Below are 23,197 nucleotides of genomic sequence, written 5' to 3' on the forward strand. Positions count from 1 at the left end.
TGCAAAGTTCTCTCAACAGGTTGAAAATATTCCTTATGCTTTTACAATGTTTTCTATAGAGGTCTGTCTCCAGGTTGGCTTGCGACGGCCCAAGAAGCTGGAATACGTACTGGAGTAAATCCTCGCTGAAGAAGAAGAAGAAGAAGAAGAAGAAGAAGAAGAAGAAGAAGAAGAAGAAGAAGAAGAAGAAGAAGAAGAAGAAGAAGAAGCTTGCAAAATTGGCTTGCAAAATACAATATCCAATACCCAATTGCCTTCTATTTTTCAGAAAAAATCGAACATAATGCTGGAATCAACAGACATTTTGCTGGAATCAAGAAACATTTTGCAACCATGGACACTCATCAAATCTCCAAAATCCGAAATATGCCAGCGAAATATGTTACGGAAAAAAGCGCTTATCGATCTTTACAAATGTATGGGCTCAACATGTGCCTACACCACAAACGTCAGATCCGAGATGGAACAACATCTGCAGTCACACACTCCGAGAATGAAAGGTTTTTTCTGCGCATATTGTTCGACGAAAGAAGAAGGACCCCGGTCGCTGGTAAACCATGTCGAAGAAATGCATGGAGAATGCGGGTACCAGTGTATGTTCTGCTTCTATCGAGCATTCGAAGCCGCTAATGTGGTTTACCATCAGCATACTTATCATGGCGATGCAGCAAATACAGACTCCACGATTGTAGCTCTGCCTAGTCAAGCTATGCAAACGAAAGCCGACTACTTGATAGAAATTTGTACATCATTTCAAAACAACCACACGCTTTTGAGCTGTTTCTGTAAGTTTATAAACAATTGTATTATAGAGAAAATATTAATACTCTTTCTCTGTTCTTATTCCAGTTTGTCATTCAACACATGCTTCAGTTGCTTTATTTGATGCGCATCTTTCACTGCATCGCGGAAATGTAATTGAGTGTCCCGTTTGTACGGAATCATTGGCAAAACATGAAGTTCGTGCACATTTAAACTTACACCGTAGTAGTTTCCACAGGTGTCTATACTGCGCGTTGTCGTTCAATACAAAATCGTTGATGTATCGTCACCTCAGCGATGATCATCCCCTAAAGGCAATGTATTGCGCTCTGAAATTGGAGGTTTGTTCTGTCAGTTTGAATGTGTATTCTTTAAAAAAGCTCATTTGTTGTTTCATTCCAATTCACAGTGTCCCACTAGATCGTACATCTACGTTTTGGAGAATCTTGGTTTTGACGTTCCTGATAGTCGACTGATGGTAGCAACTTACGTTAACGGAGATATTCTTCTTCAATCAAAAATGGGCGACAGTCAGCTGCTGATAGTAAAACGGGTCAAAGATACTAGTTTACCAAAAATTGTGAAAGTGCAAGGAGGAATTAAGATGGCTGAGGATGGAACAATTTTAAAAGCAACAGATACGATTTCTCCAAAACGTACTTCAGCAAGCAGTATATTTACTGGTGATCGCAGTTCAACCAAGAATGCTATTTCAGGACCTACTGAAGCCGGAGGAATAGCTACTGCTTCGATAAACAACACAGTTAATGCTTCACGGGATAGAACAGTACCATCGAGTTCTCATGCAACAAGTACGGGAACTAGTAACTCACCCTGTTTAAGTGAAGGCAGGAAGCTTGTACCGAAGCAAGTGAATAGAGCATTTGCCACCTCTGTTAGAAAAATCATAAAACTAGGAAATGAGCCACCTTCTGCAACAAGCGGCAATTCAGGCTTGGTTTCTATAACACCAGAGCAGACGAATCTGTCTCAAATGTCTAAGACTGATCCGTTATCTACGGCCAAGTTGACAATTGCTGGTGAATCGACAACAGCAATCAATACAGCTGTTACGGAGACTTCTACTGCAAGCGTATCAGCGAATAGAACAGTTCCCCTTGTACATCATGACGCAGCACAGGAAGTGGGACATGGTTTTAAACCTTTAGGACCGATAAAACCACCGCAGAACATTGTAAAGGTAAAAGACTTTGGATTCATAAAAACATCCGTTGCTGAATCTAAAATGACCAATACATCGCATCCATGCAGTTCGCGTAATATTGTAAAATTAACACGATTAGGCGATGGCACGCTGGTGATAAAACTACCATCTCCTTCAAAACCAGAATCACAATCCGTCGTGGGTGCGCCGGTGGAACGTTGTGCTTCAGCGCATATGGACGCAGCCAAGACTGAATTAACTGAAGGGAACAAAATAAACGCACCCCCTGGAGTTGTGCGAGCGGCACAGTCCGGAATCATTAACGCTAGTGTGTCTCAACAAACACTTGCTACTAAGAAACAGATCCTCCCCGTCAAACCATTACAGGCCGTTTTGGTTACTCCGGTAGAACAAAGTGTTTTAAATTCCAATGCAGCCAAGTCTAGCGAAGCGAAAGTGATCAAATCAAAAGCACCTACTGAAGTTGTGCGTCTCGTGAAAAGTGGAATCATTAATACCTCTTCGTGCGTTTCATCGTCAAAAATCGTGGGCTCGGGGATAGAAAGAAGTGTTCCAAATTCAAATACAACCAAGCCCACTGAAACGGGAATAAGTAAAACAAAAACACCTACTGGATTTATGCGCGAGGTGAAATCCGGTAAAACCGTTGTGGGTAGGTCGATGGAACAAAGCAGACCAAATACGAATGCAGCTAAGCCTAGCGTGATAGAAGTGACCAATGCAAAAATATCTGCAGGAATTGTGCGCGTTGTGAATTCCGGAATCATTCATACCTCTGTAGCTCCAGCAACCGAGAAGGAACATATTCTAACCTTAAATCCGCCACAAAATGTTAATGTTCTAAATGCGAATACAGCCAAGTCAACGGATGCGAACAAAAGAAAAGCGCCCACTGGTGTTGTACGCGTGATGGAAACCGGTATCAATAGTATCTCTACATCGCTGTCAAAAAATGTCGTGGTTACGTCGATGGAACAACGACCAAATTCGAATGCAACAAAGCCCAATTCATCGGGAGTTAACAAAGCAAGAGCACGATCCAGCTCTACAGCAGTCAATCAGGTACAGTCGAGAACAATTGATAAACTAAACAGCAATCCATACAAGAACATTACAACAAATATGCGTGTTCCTGCGGCGGAGGCTTCCACTACAGTTGCGACTGTGGTTAACACTTCAAACAAGGTGGTTCCAGAGTCCGCTCCCCCATCGTCACTACACGTGGTAGAAAAGGAACTAAATGAAAGCAGTCCTCACCCGTTGTCATCATTGTTGCCTGTATGGGATGGGTACGGTGTCGACCTATCCTCTGCCGAAGTGAAGATTCCATTTCGTTTTATAGGATATCGCATTAATTATGACTCTTTTTATAAATCTCTGTTGGACTTGGTTTCAAGGAACCCATTGAACCGTAATGAAATTTTAATCTGTGGAGCAAAAGGTTGTCAAGAACATTTCGTGTCGAAGCACAATTTGTCAATGCATATGAGTCGGCACCATCTGCTTTTCCCAAGTTCGGTTATCCCATGCAAACTTTGTGATTGTTTACTGTATGGCCATGAGGACTATGTTAGGCACATGCTAATTCACTTGAGCAATAAGTTTGTATGTCTGTGTCGGTACCATCACTGTTTACTTAGTAATGTAGCTGAACATATAAAATTCGTGCATAAATGTGAAGGTTTCACGTTATCTTTGGGTCATCCTTGTTACAGTAACCCGTTAGAAGATATTATTGTGGTTATACCGTCTGGTTTTGGTAAAACAGAGATCGCAAAATCCATTGCAATGATAACAACGGAACAGGATTCCTCGAAGGGAGAAGCTACAGTAAAGGTACCTACCGAAAAAGCATTAGCTCACGTCATATGTAAAGCTAATTGGTCTCCTGTGCAGGTGGCTATAGGGGATCTGTATAAATGCGGATTTTGTAAGATTATACTACCGAGTGAACTTTCTTTTCAAAATCATTTGCTGTTATGCGATCAGCGAAATACAGATTCTTACCCATGCGGACATTGCGAAATGCGTTTCCTTAATTGGACGAAGATTTTGAACGGAATATGTCGACACCTTTTCTTCCACGGGGAAAATTTATATCAGTGCTCGACGTGCGAATATAAGCATTTTCGTAAAAGTGTTGTAATGGAACATGCAAAAAAGCATCTTAACCCCATTAAATCCGATGTGAATGTCATACGAGAGTCAAACCAACTGTGGAGTTGCCACGTCTGTCCGTTTAGATCGGTCTTCCAGCAAGCCATTATGAACCACATGCAGAACGCACATAATTTACCGGGGCAGCGATACATATGCTCCTTGTGCGATGAACTTATGCTCACCGGCATACAATCCGTTAGACATTACATGCATTACCATCTAGGAGAGAAAGTGACGATGCTTGAGATGTACAACGCAATATCTTCGTTCGATGGAGAGAAGTGTAGCGAAATGATAGAGGATAAAATGGAAGGGTTGCATATGAGAAACATCACATTCGTAAAAGTTAGTAGCTTGAAGAGAAATGACTCGATATCGTCGCTAAACGTACTCAAGGTAGAATCTTTAGATGATAATAGTTGCAACACTCATGACGAGAGCCCTCCAGCAAAACAAAACAATGTCGAATGTGAAGCGAGTGAAATTAATGAAGGGAAGACCGTATCAAATTTGCGCAAACGCAAAGCTGAATGTTTAAATAATAACAATGAAAGAGATCCTTTAATCGTGGATGACAACACGGAAAGCGGAAAATCAGGGCCCGACACGCAGGATCAACAGCATGCGAAACAAATGCGTTTAGTCAAGGAAGAAAAGGATTGTGCGGATAATTCAGTCAAAAACTTCGAGCAACTTTGGTCAAGCATGGAGCAAGGCAGTGATTTGGACACATCACTAGTGTGGTCAACTTCGTCTTCGTCGTCCCAACGACGAGCTTCTAAGAGAGTGGCAGCTAAATCGGAACATAGTCGATGGCTCGAAAGTGTTAAATTTCATTGCCAGACTTGCGATACTTCCTTTCGTTCGTTGACTGATTTGGAAACTCACGGACATACTAAAAATAGTAGCAATGATAAATCTTGTTCTAGTGTTGGGAATGCAAAGCGTTTTCGTTTGCTTCCCCTGGTACGCTGCTATTATTGCAATGAACAAGACACAAGTTCTGCGCTATTGTTGCACTGTGTGGTGAAACATCCGAATCATTCGTTCGTCTGCGTTGACTATACCGATTCGCGTAAATGCGGTTTGTGTTCCTTCTACAACGAGTCGAGTGATGAAGTTAAATTAAAGAGCCATTTCAAATTGTACCATGAAGTAAGTGAGGACAAATTGAACTACTACGAATATTCAGATGATATTTACCTAGAGTGGGCATTGTGCCTTGGGGGATCCACACCTTCGAACGGGATTCTCGCCGAAATCAATCATCTGCTATATATTTGTAACATATGCAATGAGGAGAATACGAGTGCAATTGCAATGGGCATGCACGTAGCACAGCACTTTTTAAAATTTGCGTGTCCTCGTTGTCCGAAGGAATTCAAGCTATTGAAAGTATTGTACTATCATTTCTTGGCAATGCATCTAAGTGAAGAGTTGGTTGTATCACCGACAGTCGGGGATGAGTACGACGAACTTTTGCGTAACGTGTTAATGATGTTCCAGAACGGTCTCATCGTATCGAAACATGAAGCACGATGTACCAGTGTTGCATCGTTACATGAGCTAAGGTTAGGATTGAAAAGCTATCGCATTGAGCAGCTGAAGATTCTGGATGAATACAAAATAAATTTGATGTTGCCGATTGCTACGATCGATGAAGAATCTAGTACTACGGATACGTGTAAGACATTTATTCAAAAACAGATGGCGCATCCGGTGGTGAAACTAAAATGTCTAAGCAATGAAGATGTGGCAACCTTGCAGGAAAAGTTCAAGAAAGTATGATAAGAATTGATGCTGATCTCTGATGATCGTGATGGATTCGCTCTGTGTTGGAAGCTAAGTAAAACGCATCGTTGAAGGTTCATACCATGACCAGAGCTCTGATCAGATCAATTTTGTTAGCCGGCAAGTTTACATTCTTTGGTAAAAAACATCTTCATACGTTATTTGTATTTATGAAATTCATACGACTAGATGTTAGAGCGTGGTTAACACAATATGCATTTGAAGAAAAATATGTATTTAAAAAAAACAGTGACAAGATAGACAAGTATCCGCTTTGAAATTTCGAGTTTTGCAAGAAGTTTCCATTGAAAGCTAACCATTTAATTGCGTTTTAATATTTATAGGTTTGTTAATACTCTTTTTGACAAATGGGATATTCATACATGTATGAGCACGAGGTTAATCCATGTTTGGCCGTAAATACACAATTTGTTAATATTATAATGCTTTATTTGTTAAATTAAAGTTTAGCTCATTAATTTGAGTGTTACAAGAAATAAAATATGTTTAATGGCACTCATCTACATTAAATAAATTCATGCAAAGAACGAAATTCGCTAGGGTGAAGTAGGAAAAATTATAAAGAAATTTAAAAAGTACGGATGTATTGATGGTGGATCGTCCTGGCAGAGGAGCTAAGCACAAAGCAGTTGCGCGAATGGACGTCAAGATCATTCGTGAGGTCACACAAATTCGGAAGTAACTGTCAGAGAGTTCATGGAAATACTTCAGCCATCAGTTTCCGGAAGAACTATCCGTCGCCGGCTTGTTACAAACGGGTTGCATGGCAGATTTGCTAGGAGGCGCCCTTATAACAGCCAGGCCAATAAGGCCAAGCGTTATTTCGTTCAGGAGCTGCTGTTGCTAAGCCTCTAGATGACTGGGCAACGGTACTGTGGTATGACGAATCAAAATTTAAGCTTTTAATCGGAACCGGCATGATCGTGTATGGTGCAGATCAGACGAGGCACTTTACGATCGTCGTATCCAGGGCACAGTAAAACATGCATAAGGAAATGTGATAGTCTGGACTTATTTTTCGTGGAATGGAATGGGAAGCATTGTGAAAATTGACGGTATTATGACTGTAGATTCCTGCATAAACATCATACAGGATAATCTTGAGATTTTGTTGATCCAGATGGACCTGGGAGAGCAGTTCGGTTTTCAGCAGGACAACGACACGAAACATAGTGCCAAGAAGACGAAATCTTTCTTCCCGTCTTGTCAGATAAAACTGTTCAAATGGCCCTCTTAGAGCCCAGATCTAAACCCCATTAGCCTCACGGCCACGAGGGGTGAAAATTATTTTTCATCCAAAAAACCGGTTTTTTTTCGCATCAACACCGTTTTCAGGACGTTCACCATGGCCGGGCTTTTTATGGTAGAGCACTCACAACACTGTCTTCTATCTACAACAATTAGAATAAACTAATAATTCTTCAATTAATATATGAAATAAACATTCATTATATGGTAGAGTCCGTGATAATACGCACCACGGCAGAACAGTTGAGCTGTCAAAACATATTCATCCTGTTTTCGCTACCATTTACGAGGTCCATCTACAGATTGCGAAAAATATTTTCGGCACTCATAGACGCGAAAAAATGAGTGCCGAATATGTTGTTCCCCAAATAACCATTTGCGTGCTTTAACCTCGCGATGAGTTGATATCCGTTCAAAAACCGAGGGTTATCCGTTCAACGGATAGTTGTGACAATAGCAGCGGCATCCGTGCAATTTTTGAGAGGTGAGCGCGCGAGAGCCCCAGACCCGAGAGTTACTTCCGAGAGATTTTTCTTTCGCTTCTACGCGCGGCTGTGACGTCACAACCCTTGCGCGAATGACTACACTGGACGAAGTTTGTTGTTGCGTTTTCATCTTTTTATTTCTCGATTTCTTGTGAATCCAATAACACCGAAAACTAAGTTAACATCGATGATCCATCAAGAACAGCATACACACTATACAATAAACTATTTCGTATGAAATACACACACTTCACTGCAGAGCTTACCTGCTAGTTGAGGAAGTTTTTTGCTCAGCTTCTATCGGTCAGGTGCGTTGCTCCGGAACTTATCATTCTGCGTAAAAAGATGTCTCCAACTAGCTAGGATCGTAGATTGAATAGTTGATAGCTGATTGAATACCAGATATACTACCCTGCAACAGATGAAATGTAAAAATTATATGTAATTATCGCCGAAAAACTTTAGCGAACTTACCGTGTTGCTTGTTTACGTCGATCTGGCAAAATCGCTCTACGCATGTGATGAACGCAGCGAAGGAGTAAAAAATATTCACGTCTCCATCGTTCTAATGGAGAAATGCAAGCTCATGCTTGAAGCGACGGAGCACGCAGCGACCGATGCACGCAGCGACGGATACACGCAGTGACTGAGACAAACGCACATCGCGATGTTCCGCAATGGAAAATTTTGAGCTCGGTGCGCTCCTCGTGTACGGGAGAGAGCGCGATGCAGGGTGCGCGCGTTCGATCACCCAAAAAAGATCTCTCCATCGAAAAATACGAGAACGGGATCGAAAAATTTGGCTAAGTTCGCGAGCGACGGGTCTTCGCCACTATCGCGGCATCTGCGCACGGCAATCATCGAGGGTGGCATCGCAAAAATCGGCTAAGTCCGAGAGAGCTGGTTTTTTTTTGTATGGAGTTTTCTCTGGCATGCTCAATTTTCAAAAAGAACCCATCCCAGGCTGGTTGGGTCTCCTCTCGTGGCCGTGAGGCTATTGAGAATTTGTGGGCAATTACCGATTACCGAGCTCTAGTGCGCTCTTGGTAGGAATAAGACAGTTCCAGTTCGGCAGTGCATCAGAGCGGATCGTTAGCAAGGCACGAGGTTCCTGAAATAGTTAGCGGAAAGTAAGGTTATCTTACGTCACGGCCGCATCTTGACATCTCATGCTGTTTGAGTCAATCAAGCGGACCACGAGTTTTTGTGTCCTGACTAACGGAAGGAATTATCCCTCCCGTGGACGGTGGGTGGACATATGGCTATTATAGCCGATCCTAAAGGACGAGCCCCTTCATAGGAGTTCGAACAGAATCGGTACGCCTCTGATTACGAGTAAGGGAACTAATTGTTCGACGCTAAGGAGGATATATCCCGACTCGCATACCGAAAGAAGAAGAAGAAGAAGAAGAAGAAGAAGAAGAAGAAGAAAAAGAAGAAGAAGAAGAAGGAAGAAATAAGATTCCCAACACCTAAAAAACCTAGTGGAGAGCATGCCAAAGCGCCTTTAGCCAGTCCTTGAATCTAAAGGACCTCATCTACTACATATTTTAGCATTTTTTTATGTATGGAGTTCTATGTACCTTAAAAACTCAACCAATACTGAACCGTCGCTTCTGAAACTCTTCACACATTTAGTTTAAGTACTGCAGATGTTGTTGAAGGTTTGTTTGATCACTAGTTTTTTGATAAAATCATCTATATTTTACAATTTAAACTCAGTTTTACTAACACAGACAAAACAAGCTTGTAAACAAATGTCAAGGCATATCCAACATAGTTACCCTAAGCTTTATACATCAAGGGGAAATTGATGAAATATCAAACATTTTAAATATGTCGTTATTGTAACTATTAAATTCAAACATATCTTTCAAGTATTAGTCAAAACCATAATAATTTTCTCAATCCCTTCGTGACCGAGCAAAGCCGGGGCGTCAAGCTAGTATTAAATATTAAGATACATTTATTATTATCTATTTTTATGTACACTAACGAATAACTAATGTAGGCACTTTATCTTGTCACTGCTTATTTAAAAAATATGTTTATTATTATTTTCTCAAAATTAAAATGTATTTTCGCTAATTCATAAGTGAATCTCATATAAAGAATATGTATAGCTAGGTACAAAACATGTGTGCGGTGCATTTAGTTGAATTAAGGAAAAAATATTGAGCGCAAATTAAAAAAACGAGGCGACCCGGTATCAAAAAATCAAATCCCGGTAAGTCAAATGATAAGTGGATTATTTGAGGTTATCATGAGATAACGTCTTCATCTTCTTGGCGTAATGACCGTTCGATCATGCCTTTCTAGGGCCTTTCTGACTATCCACGTACAACAGGGAAACAAGTCTCGTAAACCCTTAACGCGGGCAGGCATGACCAAGAGGTCGTTACGCCAAGAAGAAGAAGATAGATAAAGCACACAACACTTTGAGTAAAATGCGAAAACATAGTCATAATCATGGTAGGCGATGATCATAATCTTCGAGTCTAAGCTAGCATATAAGAGCCCAAATTACTTCAATAAACCAGTATAAACCTACAACTCAAATGAAAAAGTGTCCTCACTAACCACTTGTACTTTCAGGTTAAATTAGGTTTATTGAGGCCAGATACCTGGCCCGGCAGAAATACCTGGCTGCCCTTCCGTCCTATTAAAGGCGTTATGCCGTTCACATTCTTCGATCCACTGTCCATTGTTCATGGTCCATGTTCCGTCCCACGGACAAATAACTGCTTCAATTGAATAGATGGCATACGGTCGCGCTCAAGCAATCCACCTGATGGAACAATTTGGACATCCGCTGCCAAATCTGCTGACGGCCTACGAGTATTGCATCTGCGATGGTCAAGTACCAGTATGTGAGTTCACTTTTGGCGGATATGGAGACTCTCGTAGGCATGACGAAAACTTCTGGCGAGTGGATCGTACTGGATCAGAAAGTGAGCAATGGTTGAAACATACCGAAGTTTGAGTTTCATCTGCGGAAACACATTGATTCGTGCCTGAGCTCTGCCATTAAAATAGGCTTGCTCCTGCTGCCCGTCGTAAAAGTACAGCAATCGACAGGACACTGTAGTTAACCGATCCTATGACAATGTGTGGCTTGGATACGAAATGGATTTCTAGCAAATACTGTCGCAAAATTCGACGTTCAAGGATCATGAGCCTTTCGAATGTTGTACCGGTGAACGTCAGAACCCCTAACTACTCTTTCTCTAAGGTACCCCGGCAACAAGCTCCTCAGGAGTTTAAATATCAGTATCATAGTCTGGTACACTGGTTCTGTAAAGGGTTGGATCCGACGCCTCCTGAAGGCTACTATAGGCTCTCCTCCCCAACTCCTACTCAATACGTCCGCGACGTACAGAACGGTAACTTGTCGCCTAAATATCCAAGCTTGGGTACACGGGGAAACCCACCCCCTTGGGCGGATAGGCGGCAAGGCTGAATTGAGAGGGGGAATGGACTGCTACTTGCTAGTAGTTCATCCCCGAGCGTCTGTTCTCCATGTTAGGAGCGGCTCGAACCAGCGTCTGTTCCCCATGTTAGGGGCGGCTGTACACCCTGTCCTGGCATCCTACGGGACGTAAAACAGCTAGGATGCGTTGTTCCACCGACGAGATAGGAGGCGGGGGGAGAGGCCTTGCAAGCCACCCCCTGTACATTTGCAACCAACAGTCATCAAAAAGAAAACCCGATTTGGACCAATCATGCCAGACCTACGCGACGAAAAAAGGACTACGATTGGAAACTCGGTACATGGAACTGCAGGTCTCTTACCTCACCCGGGAGTACCAGAATACTCGCAGACGAAGTGAGAGCCCGCGGCTTTGAAATAGTAGCACTTCAGGAGGTTCGCTGGAAAGGAGTCTCGGAGCGCCGCTACCGCAGCGATTGCATGATCTACCAGAGTGGTGGAGATAAGCACGAGCTCGGTACGGCGTTCCTTGTTATGGGTGCTATGAGGAAGCGTGTGATCGGATGGTGGCCGATCAACGACAGGATGTGCAGGTTGAGGATACGTGGACGCTTCTTCAACCTGAGCATTATAAATGTGCACAGCCCGCACCTTGGGAGCAGCGATGACGACAAAGACGCGTTTTATACGCAGCTGGAAAGGGAGTACGACCGCTGCCCACAACATGATGTGAAGATAGTCATCGGAGATCTAAATGCTCAGGTCGGGCGAGAGGAGGCCTATAAACCTACGATTGGTAGCTTTAGTGTCCACCAGCTAACCAACGACAACGGCCTCCGGCTCATAAATTTCGCATCCTCGAGACACATGAACATCCGTAGCACCTTCTTCCAGCACAAACCTCGTTTCAGCTACACCTGGAGATCACCACAGCAGACATATTCCCAAATAGACCACGTTCTCATAGACGGAAGGCACTTCTCGGACATCATCGACGTACGTACGTACAGGGGCGCAAACGTCGACTCGGACCACTTCCTGGTTATGGTGAAGCTACGGCAGAAGCTCTGCGCTGTCAATGCACTGCGTCACCGGCCTACCCCACGCCTAAACACGGATCGGCTGCGAATACCTGCTGTTGCCGAGGGATACGCGTCAGCGCTTGGGGAAGCGCTACCGGACAACAACGCGACCGCCACGATGTCCCTCGATGACCACTGGCGTATGGTGGAGCGAGTCATCAGCAGCACAGCCGAGCAGACACTGGGCCATAAGCCACGTAACCAGAGGAAAGAGTGGTTCGATGACGAGTGCAGGCGGGCACTATCCGAGAAGAACGCAGCGCGCGCCCGAATGCTGCAGCGCGAAACCCGGCAGAACGTGGAACACTACAAACGACTGAGGACACAGCAAACCCGGCTCTTCGAGAGCAAGAAGCGCCGCCTCGAGGAGTCGGATGAACAACTGATGCAGCAGCTAACTCAGTCGGGGGAAACTCGCCAGTTCCACAGGATGTTGAAGAAGACACAAGGCGGCTTCACGCCAAATGTCGCAATGTGTCGTGACGAGGAGGGCAACATTCTTACGGACGAGCGAGAGGTGATCGAAAGGTGGAAGTGCTACTTCAACGGACACCTTAACGGAGCGGAATTGGGGGAGTCCAGCAGCGGCGCCGGCAGAATTGAGCAGCACATTAGCCAGGAGGTAGATGACGAGGTGCTCCCACGATCCTTGGACGAAGTCACTAGTGCCATCAAGCAGCTGAAACAGAACAAAGCAGCTGGCAGCGATGGGTTGGTGGCAGAACTATTCAAGATGGGTTCGGTAGAGCTTGCCGTCAGTATGCACCAGCTAATTGTGAAAATCTGGGAGCAGGAAAGGATACCGGAGGACTGGAAGCTGGGTGTCATCCACCCAGTGTACAAGAAGGGTGACAGAATGGACTGTGCCAACTTTCGAGCCATCACAGTCCTCAATGCCGCCTACAAAATCCTATCCCAGATACTCTTCTGCAGACTCGCGCCCCTTGCTACAGATTTCGTCGGAAGCTACCAAGCTGGGTTTGTTGGAGGCAAATCCACCACCGACCAGATCTTCACTCTACGGCAGATCCTCCAGAAGTGCCGGGAGCACCAGATCCCGACGCACCACCTCTTCATCGACTTCAAGGCGGCCTACGATACCATAGACAGGAAGGAGCTATGAAAGACCATGCGGCAGTACAGCTTCCCCGAGAAGCTGGTTCGGCTGTTAGAGGCCACAATTTTTTTTTTTTTTTTTGACGAGGGTTCACATTGGCGTGGCCCCGTAGGACCACAACCAACACTAATCCCTCCTCTTGCCTTTTTGCTTTCCATCCCGCCATGCACCTGCACGGTAGAGGCATGGATGGAAAAGGCATCTGTCCTTAGGCTAAAATCTCAGTTTACGGACGCTGTGGCACGCAACTAACACCTGAAGGGTGAAAGCGCATGTCTCTGAAGGACTAACAGGTTTCCCAAGCCTTCATCGACGGACTCGGTGCAGTGCAACTTAAGCGGCTCAGGAGGTTGATCCGACAGCTGGCTTATCTGACACCACTACCTCCTAAAAACCCGAAATGAGGACTTGCTTTTGGTCCTGAGGTATGGCCTCTCCTCACTTACTGCACTTGGCGTGCTTGACTCTTTCTGCGCTTTTGCGCCCTATTTCTGCACTTGCGTGGCCTCCTTCACTTCTGCACTTGACGTGCCCTCCTTGCACTTTCGTGCCTGTATGTGCCACGATTGATCCACCGTTCTGCTGCTGGCCGAGACCAGCAACCCCAGGAAAAGCGCAAGGCAGCTCCTTCGTGTCCGGTGGATCGCTCGATGGCGAACGCATCAGTCGGGGCCCCCACACGTAGGCTCTGGCGACTTCTGCGGCGTGAATCTTCAAGGAGAGTGAGTCCCTTCCGAAACACTCCCTACGTCTTCGCGGTCCAGTCCGCTGACATAGGGTCAATCCTACAGGCTCAACAGACCAGAGGGCTAGATATCAAAAAGCAGGATTAAAGATACCTTACAAGGCCCGTTCCGTCTGCGGCACACTACCATACCCCGTCCAGTCATGATCAACAATGCTACAGTGTTGGGCCACCGAGCAGACATAGAAATACACCTTCGAGAGTTTCACTCTGATAGTGCACGAGAGGGCGGATATCCCTCCCACCCAGATCTCTGTTCGTCACCCCTGTTTCCAGGGGGTCCAGTGGCGCCACGAGGAGGCCAGTATTCCAGGCGTTCACGCCGTCACACCGTTTGACCGGAATGACCCCACATTGACTGCGAGCCCTTAGAGGCCACAATGGAGGGGGTGCTGTGTAAGGTGAGGATTTCGAACATGCTGTCGGATCCGTTCGAATCTCACCGGGGTCTGAGGCAAGGTGATGGACTCTCCTGCCTTCTATTCAACATCTCTCTGGAAGGTGTCATGAGAAGCGCGGGCTTCGACATCCGTGGCACGATTTTCACCCGCTCTCTCCAATTCCTCGGCTTCGCGGATGACATCGACATCATCGGGCGGAACACTAGGACGGTGTGCGAGGCGTACACCCGACTGAAACGCGAGGCCGCAAGGATTGGACTAATGATCAATGCGACGAAAACAAAGTACCTGCTCGTCGGAGGCTCTGACAGTGACAGAGCCAGGCTGGGGAGCAGTGTATCAGTGGACGGCGACGAACTTGAGGTAGTAGAGGAGTTTTGCTACCTCGGCACTGTCGTAACTCCGGACAACAACGTGAGCTGTGAAATCCGGAGGCGCATTGTTCAGGGGAATCGTGCCTACTATGGACTCCACAAACTCCTGCGGTCCAGATGGCTTCTCCCACACTCGAAATGTGTCATATACCGCACGCTGATAAGACCGGTCGTTCTCTATGGGCATGAATCCTGGACTCTGCTCACGGAGGACGCCAACGCCCTCGCAGTCTTCGAGAGGCGCGTGCTCCGGTCTATCTTTGGCGGTGTGTACGAGCAGGGCGTGTGGAGGAGAAGAATGAACCACGAGTTAGCTGAGCTGTATGGCGAGCCGGACATCCTGACGGTGGCGAAGGCCGGCAGGATTCGTTGGTTGGGGCATGTCATGAGGATGCCGGACTCATGCCCCACCAAGAAGGTGCTCACCAGCGACCCGCCCGGCACGAGACGACGAGGAGCTCAGCGAGCTCGGTGGATGGACCAAGTGGAGCAGAACCTGCGAGACATCGGATGCGACCGGGGTTGGAGGGCTGCAGCCATGGACCGAGCTACCTGGAGAACGATTGGTGACCAGGCCATGTCAGCACGACGTGCTCAACTGCGAGCGGGCCATTGAAGAAGAAGAAGAAGTCTGGTACACTATCCACTGCTCTTCCGACATCCATTGCAGGACATCCAGCATAACAGCAGACGGCGTGTACCGACTACAACACAACACTAACCTCATTACCCTATTTTGCACTTTTTGCAACCTTTTGAGCTGTGTCCGATTACCGAGGAACAATATTTATGGACAAAAATCAAAATGCGGTGAGATAATTGATTTGTAGAGGGGAACTTTCCCAAAAAAGTTTAGGTTGTTCCCCAGTCTACTCATCACCCTACACTTCTTTGTCACCTTAGCGATGACCCCATCAATGTGTGCACTGGAGCCCGTCGTCCAGAATGACTCCCAGATATTTAACCTAGGAGACTTGGTCAATTGGTTCCGTATTGATGGCAATGGAAAGCTGGCCGATCCACTCCCTCCTCGACATTACCATATAGTGTGTTTTACTAACGTTTAATGCGAGTTTTTTATATTTCAACCAGCCATCCAGAGCCACCAAGTCTTCATTCAAAAGGGACTCTGCCTGTTTCACGTCCTTTCGCGATATAAATATTACTGTGTCAGCAGCAAAAAAGATTTATCTCGCAGGAACGTAAGACCTGCTTCATGTCATTTATATACATGGTAAACAAAATTGGCCCAAGAACACTTCCTTGTGCATGATCCTGGCGTACAGGATATATCGCCGTATGTTACACAGTTATATCGCCGAATGTTACTCAGAAAACCACATCTATTAAATATCTGGAATAGTGCAGCAGAAGGTTTTTCAAAGGCAGATAGAACAACCTGTCCCGAGTTACTGCATATTGTATCAGTTTCTGTGCTCCACAGTACACGTAAGCCCTAAATCCGGTGAACTGCGATTGCGCCACTTTTTGAAGCTTCGGGTTTTTGAAGCGTGGTACACATTAGCATCTGTGATATGAATTGCGCATTGTTTCGGCTGTTCAGGCCATCCTCTCAAAGAAGAATACAAAAATAATGCTTAGTTTACACGAGGCTCTAAAGACTGAATATACTCGCGAAGTTATCAGTTTTGCTGAAATTTTTTTTCGTTTCGTGTAGACCAAGATGTATCTTCTCTTCTTCTCTTCTTTACTGACCCGCTCATAGTTGAGCACGTCGTGCTGGCATGGCCAATCATTCTCAAGGTAGCTCGGTCCAGGGTCCAGTGGAGCTGGTTCTGCTCTACTTGGTCCCTCCACTGAGCTCCTCGTCGTCTTGTGCGGATGGGTCGCTGGTGAGCACCAGCTTTCTTGGTGGGGCATGAGACCGGCATCCTCATGACATGCTTCAACCAACGAATCCTGCCGGCCTTCGGCACCCTCAGGATGTTCAGCTCGCCATACCGCTCAGCTAAGTCGTGGTTCATCCTTCTCCTCCACACGCCCTGGCGTCTTCCATGAGCACTGTGATGGCTTGAAAGTTGGCACAGTCCATTCAGTTACCCTTCTTGTACACTCTTGTCATCGAATCACTCCTTATTGTGATTTCGTGGCTTATGCCCTGGTGTCTGCTCGGCTGTGCTGCTAATGACTCGCTTCACCATACGCCAGTGGTCATCGAGGGACATTGTGGCGGTCGCGTTGTTGTCCAGTAGCGCTTCCCAAAGCGCTGTCGTCCTCGGCAACAGAACCTCAGCCGATCCGTGTTTAGACTGGGGATCTTTAGGGGTAGGCCGGTGACACAGTGTGTTGACAGCGCAGAGCTTCAGCCGTAGCTTCATCATGACCAGGAAATGGTCCTAGTCCACGTTTGCCCTCTGTATGTTCGTACGTCGATGATTTCTCGATGATATGTCTGTTGTGGTGATCTCCAGGTGTAGCTGAAACGAAGTTTGTCCTGGAAGAATATGCTACGGATGTTCAAGCGCCTCGAGGATGCGAAATTTCTGTCGTTGGTTAGCTGGTGTGCACTAAAGCTTCCAATCGTAGGTTTATAGGCCTCCTCTCGCCCGACTTGAGCATTTAGGTCTCCGATGACAATCTTCACATCGTGTTGTGGGCAGCGGTCGTACTCCCTCTCGAGCTGCGTATAGAAGGCGTCTTTGTCGTCATCACTGCTCCCAAGGTGCGGGATGTGCACATTAATAATGCTCAGGTTTAAGCAGCGTCCACGTATCCTCAACCTGCACATCCTGTCGTTGACCGGCCACCATTCGATCACGCGTTTCCTCATAGCAACCATAATAAGGAACGTCCATTGCTCTGGCAGATCATGCAATCGCTGTGGAACTTCTTGAAGTGGTACTATCTCGAAGCCGCGGGATCACACTTCCTCTGCGAGTATTCTGGTACTCCCGGGTGAGGTAAGAGATCTGCAATTCTATGCACCGAGCTTCCAATCGTAGTCCTTTTTCCGTCGCGTAGGCCTGGCATAATTAGTCCAAATTGGTTCTTCTTTTTGGTGACTATTCGTTGATAGAATACAGAGGGTGGCTTGCAAGGCCTTTCCCCCTGCCTCCTATCTCGTCGGTGGAACAACGCATCCTAGCTGTTTTACGTCCCGTAGGATGCTAGGACAGAGTTTACAGCCACCCCTAACCTGGGGAACAGACGCTGGTTCGAGTTGCTCCTAACATGAAGAACAGACGCTCGACGATGAACTACTAGCAGGTAGCAGTCCATTCCTCCTCACAAATCAGCCTTGCCGCACATCTGCCCAAGGGGGTGGGTTTCCAAGGGGGAAATAAAGGGTTTGACAATATGCTGATACTCAAATTTGGCGGAAATCGTGCTCAGAAGATAAACAAACAATAACGCTTGAGAGCCAAACAAACCGATTCTTCAATAGGCTTCATTTTATTCACATGGAAAATGTTTAAGAAAACGTCGGCCGCATTGCGTCATCGATTTTTCGGCTAAATGTATCGAAGCTTCACCTCACTTCTATAGGTACCGCTCTGTAGCACTCTTTAGAGCGCTATTTAAATAGCTCGAAAAACGTCTTACATTTGTTTATACCCATACAAAAAAGTAGGACGTTTGTTCGCGCGTAGGACGTTTTTTAGGCCGATTTGCTCGAAATCGCCTAGCGGGAATATGGCTGCCACGACCAGGCTTTTGAGCTCACCTCTCTTATACCCGTTTTAGACGAGGATTTTATCTGTCATATTTCCCCAGAAATTTTCTGCCAAACGCGTTTGACAGATACTTTCCTTCCTCAAAGTCGGAATTGGGCACGATCGGTTCCGATTTTCTTTCGACTGAAATGTTTATGTCAAAGTGTTTAATTGTTTACGTTTTGCTCTGTTGTTTGCAACAGATTTTGTTCATTGCTCTAGGATGAACAATACGCTAAATTCAAACATGAAAATGATCAAATAACTGCAAAACCCATATTGTGGAACTTTTCGTTATTACACGAGCGCACATCATTTTTATGTCAAACGCCCTACCAGAGCTTACTTTGATAGTAAAAGTCTCGGCAAAGATGAAAGATAAAATCCTCGTCTAATAAGGGCATTACAAACACTTTGGCGAGAGTTGACTGATATTTTTCGTGAAAGGTAACTTTTATATCACCATTTCGTGATTTACTTACAAATTTGTTACAAATATCTTAGTCGAATTCCGTCATCCTCAAACGTATGTTGGGGTCAACCTGTGGTCACAGCTTTGCGCAACCGCATGCGGTTGCGTTTTTGATCTGTCAAAAGAGCACAGCTTTTTGCCAAAACTAATACTTTATTGTTTGAATATACCACTTATATGAGCATACAATCTCATTAAAATCTACTAAGAACAATATTTACTGTTGACATATAAAAACGCAAGAGTCTGCGGCAAGATTCAAACTCGTTTGATTTTTTTAGTACAGAAACCGCAAGGTCTTGCGTCTGTGGTGACAGCCCCTATCTCTCCCATGGGAAAAAACGCAACCGCATGCGGTTACGCAAAGCTATGACCACAGGTTCAGAGGTGGGACTCATCATCATCATCATCTTCTTCAACATGTGGGTAAGCGGACATATACTTTGCTTAATTACCAATCAGGTAATATCAGGTATATAACGCTGAAATATTCACAATGCTTATATGGTGCCGGGTAGTGTTCTTCTTCTTCTTGGCGTAACGACCTCTTGGTCATGCCTGCCCGTTAAGGGCTTACGAGACTTTTATCCTATGTGTACGTGGATAGTCAGTCCTCTAGTACAGGGGAGGGGGTCCGGTCTCGGCTGGGATTCGAACCTACGCCGTCGAGGTGGTGAGCCCCGGCGCTCGTGGGCCGATTTTCTAACCGGCGCTACCGCTCGGCTGTCGCGGACCCCCGTGTGTGGGTAGTGTACAGGTAGAATTCTATAACTCGCGTTACTTGGCCTCGACTTGCTGAGTCAGCAGAGGTTGTTCGTTTCTGGTATACTGGACCATCGCATTGATGCGCCAGAGCTTCTCTCGGGGCTCTGCTTATACGCTCCAGAACAGAACAGAATAATGAGAGTTCTGTTTACGACTTGCATGCTTTCTCGCACCGTATACTAGATCGGTGCAAATTGCTTTCGTTTTCTCGCAAGTCTATTACGGCCCGTCGTTTGGTGCGCGATTTTTTTAAATTTTTATTCAACAATTAAGGTAGGGTTTTTCAAATGGGGCCTTTCGTTTCATTTGTTCATATGTTTCTGCATATAAATGTGGCCCAACCAATGTGGAAACTGACATTGCTCTGAAAACTACGATGAAATTGCTCTCATGACATGTTCTGTGAAACCTAAAATGGTATGACAAATTAATACTTCTTCTTCTTGGCGTAACGACCTCTCGGTCATGCCTGCCCGTTAAGGGCTTACGAGACTTGTTTCCTTGTTGTACGTGGATAGTCAGTCCTCTCGTACAGGGGAGTGTCCGGGCTCGGTTGGGATTCGAACCCACGCCGTCGAGGTAGTGAGCCCCGGCGCTCATGGGCCGATTTTCTAACCGGCGCTACCGCTCGGTTGATTTGATTTGATGATAAAATTTGATAAGCGATACCGTTTGTCACAAATTGTGTTGCTTAGCCTTTCATGTGCAGAAACCGCTTCTCTAAGCTGTGTGTTTTGTTTTCGGATTAATGGTGTAACCCGCTGCAGCCGCATTAAATAAGTACTTTCATCCATCCTAGCGTAGATTAGCCAATCCGTCGATTCCAACCGCAACTCATCCATCAAGACGCCTTTTTTAACGACTGGCTCATTTGCACGGTTACACTGGCTGCACTATGCATGTTTTTATGTGAAAGCTATCTAGGAGGTGAAATATAGAATTTTAGTTACACATTGCATTCTTTCAACATTTTATTCCAAGTCCAATTGGGCCACTTTTTGAACCATTGAAATCGGTACTGTCCGACTTCATATCAATCTTAGGAAGCTTGGAAACTATTTGTTGTTGAAAAATGTCTATAGGTTCATCCAGACGACAGCAATGTTTCTCGGCAATGTTGACGTTTACCGTATTCGTACACGATTTTGTTGACTGTATGTGTGTGCTAAGCAACATTGCCGAACGAATTGACAAGCTATCCACGGGTCGATGGATAAGCTAGAATCCCTTTAACCGCTGGTCAAAGCTTTACGCAAGGTCTTCCCATGGGAGAGATAGGGGCTGTCAACCTGTGGTCATAGCTTTGCGCAACCGCATGCGGTTGCATTTTTTCCTATGGGAGAGATAGGGGCTGTCATCGCAGACGCAAGACCTTGCGGTTTCTGTACTAAAAAATCAAACGAGTTTGAATCTTGCCTCAGACTCTTGCGTTTTTATATGTCAACAGTAAATATTGTTCCTAGTAGATTTTAATGAGATTGTATGTTCATATACGTGGTATATTCAAACATTAAAGTATTTTTTTTAGCAAAAAGCTGTGCTCGTCTGACAGATCAAAAACGCAATCGCATACGGTTGCGCAAAGCTGTGACCACAGGTTCACCGATGACGCAAGACCTTGCGTTTTCTGTTCTAAAAATCCAACATGTTTGATTCTTGCCACAGACTCTTGCGTTTTTATATGTCAACAGTAAATATTGTTCCTTGTAGATTTTAATGAGATTTTATACTCAGATAAGAGGTATTTTCAAAAATTAAAGTATTTTTTGGGGCAGAAAACTGTGTACGTTTGACAGATGAAAAACGCAAACGCAAGACCTTGCGTAAAGCTGTGACCACAGGTTCAAGATTACTCCCAAGGTTGGTTTATGTGGATCTGGACTTTCCCTCTTGCTTCCACTCGCACAGGGGTATGCAACCACTTTCAACCGCGGCACCGAGCTGCGACTGTATGCGTGAACCTGTGGTCACAGCTTTGCGCAACCGCATGCGGTTGCGTTTTTACCCATGGGAGAGATAGGGGCTGTCATGGGCTGTCACCGCAGACGCAAGATCTTGTGGTTTCTGTACTAAAAAATCAAATGAGTTTGATTCTTGCGGCAGACTCTTGCGTTTTTATATGTCAACAGTAAATATTGTTCCTAGTGGACTTTAATGAGATTGTATGCTCATATACGTGGTATATTCAAACATTAAAGTATTTTTTTTTGGCAAAAAGCTGTGCTCGTTTGACAGATCAAAAACGCAAAGCGCAAAGCTGTGACCACAGGTTGAGCCATGCATGAATCAATTCGACAAATGGTCAAATTGGTAACAAAGGAACTCGAGAGTTTTCCCTCCAACTTTACATGGCAAGTGACGTTGGTCATGGTCATTCTTCTTCTTCTTCTTCTTCTTCTTCTTCTTCTTCTTCTTCTTCTGCTTCTTCTTCTTCTTCTTCTTCTCCTTCTTTTTTCTCTTCTTCTTCTTCTTCTTCTTGGCGTAATGGCCTTGTTGGTCATGTCTCCCGGTTCAAGGCTTACGAGAACTTTGCCCTATGTGTACGTGGATAGTCAATCCTCTCGTACTGGGGATGGTCCGGTCCGGTCTCGGTTGGGATTCGAACCTACGCCGTCGAGGTGGTGTGAGCCTTGGCCGATTTTCTAACCGGCGCTACCGCTCGGTTGTCGCGGATCCTCCGTCTTTCTTACAAGTCTGATTAATTTAGCCGGGTCTGTATGTTGCTTCTACCCACATTGGCTCGTGGGCAGGTGATCCTGCATGTTAACATTAAGCCAACCAGGTAATGATCAGAATCGATGTTAGCCGCTCTATAAGTTCTGACCTTTAGCAGACTCGATTGGTAGTGGTGATTTATCAACACGTCCAACCAGCCACTTCCAACCAGATCGACGGTTGGAAGTGGCTCTATCTGCAGCGTTGTGGATGTCCCGTTGCGCAAACTTGGTACTTCCGACGACCAGATTGCTCGCTGCTGCGAGCTGGACCAATCTACTACCGTTTTCATGACTGTGCTCGTGTAGACTGTGATTTCCGATGTAGTATTTTTTAGGTGAGGGTTCGGCTGTGGCCTACTCCTTCTTCGAGCCTTGTACGATGGGAGAGCCATCTTTCCTAGGCAAAAATCACAGTTCACAGACGCTGCACGCAACTACCTCCTGAAGGGTGAAAGCGCGTGTTGCTAAGGGACTTATTGGGTACGCCCTGCCTACCAAGGTCATGTTTTCCCCGCCCAAAGCAATGGACTCGGTGCAATGCGAACTTAAGCAGTTTAAATAAACTGACAGATGATTTAGCTGACACCACTGCCACTTAAAAACCCCGTGAGCGGAAGTTCCTGCGGTTCAGTACTGAGCCTCTGGCTGCTGTTCTGTCTATAGCACAATCTGGCTTCCTGGACCACCTCCCTTTTAATGTTGGTAGGCAAAGCGTTGGTGGTCCGACTCCAACCCGCAAAACCACGGTCCTGCATGGTCTACGTGTG

General features: G+C 45.5%; 1 protein-coding gene across 1 annotated transcript in view; it reads left to right on the top strand.

The window, feature by feature from the left end:
- The first annotated feature begins 1,021 nt into the window (after positions 1 to 1,021).
- LOC131259825 (mucin-5AC-like) overlaps positions 1,022 to 23,197 on the top strand; it is a 44,252-nt gene continuing 22,076 nt past the window's right edge. The window contains exons 1-2 of the mRNA XM_058261417.1: positions 1,022 to 1,103; positions 1,172 to 3,010. Of these exons, the coding sequence (XP_058117400.1) occupies positions 1,041 to 1,103; positions 1,172 to 3,010 (1,902 nt within the window). The 5' untranslated portion in view covers positions 1,022 to 1,040. The remainder of the gene's footprint in view (positions 1,104 to 1,171; positions 3,011 to 23,197) is intronic.

The sequence above is a fragment of the Anopheles coustani genome, chromosome 3 (assembly GCF_943734705.1).
Source record: "Anopheles coustani chromosome 3, idAnoCousDA_361_x.2, whole genome shotgun sequence".
NCBI classification, from domain to species: Eukaryota; Metazoa; Arthropoda; class Insecta; order Diptera; family Culicidae; genus Anopheles; species Anopheles coustani.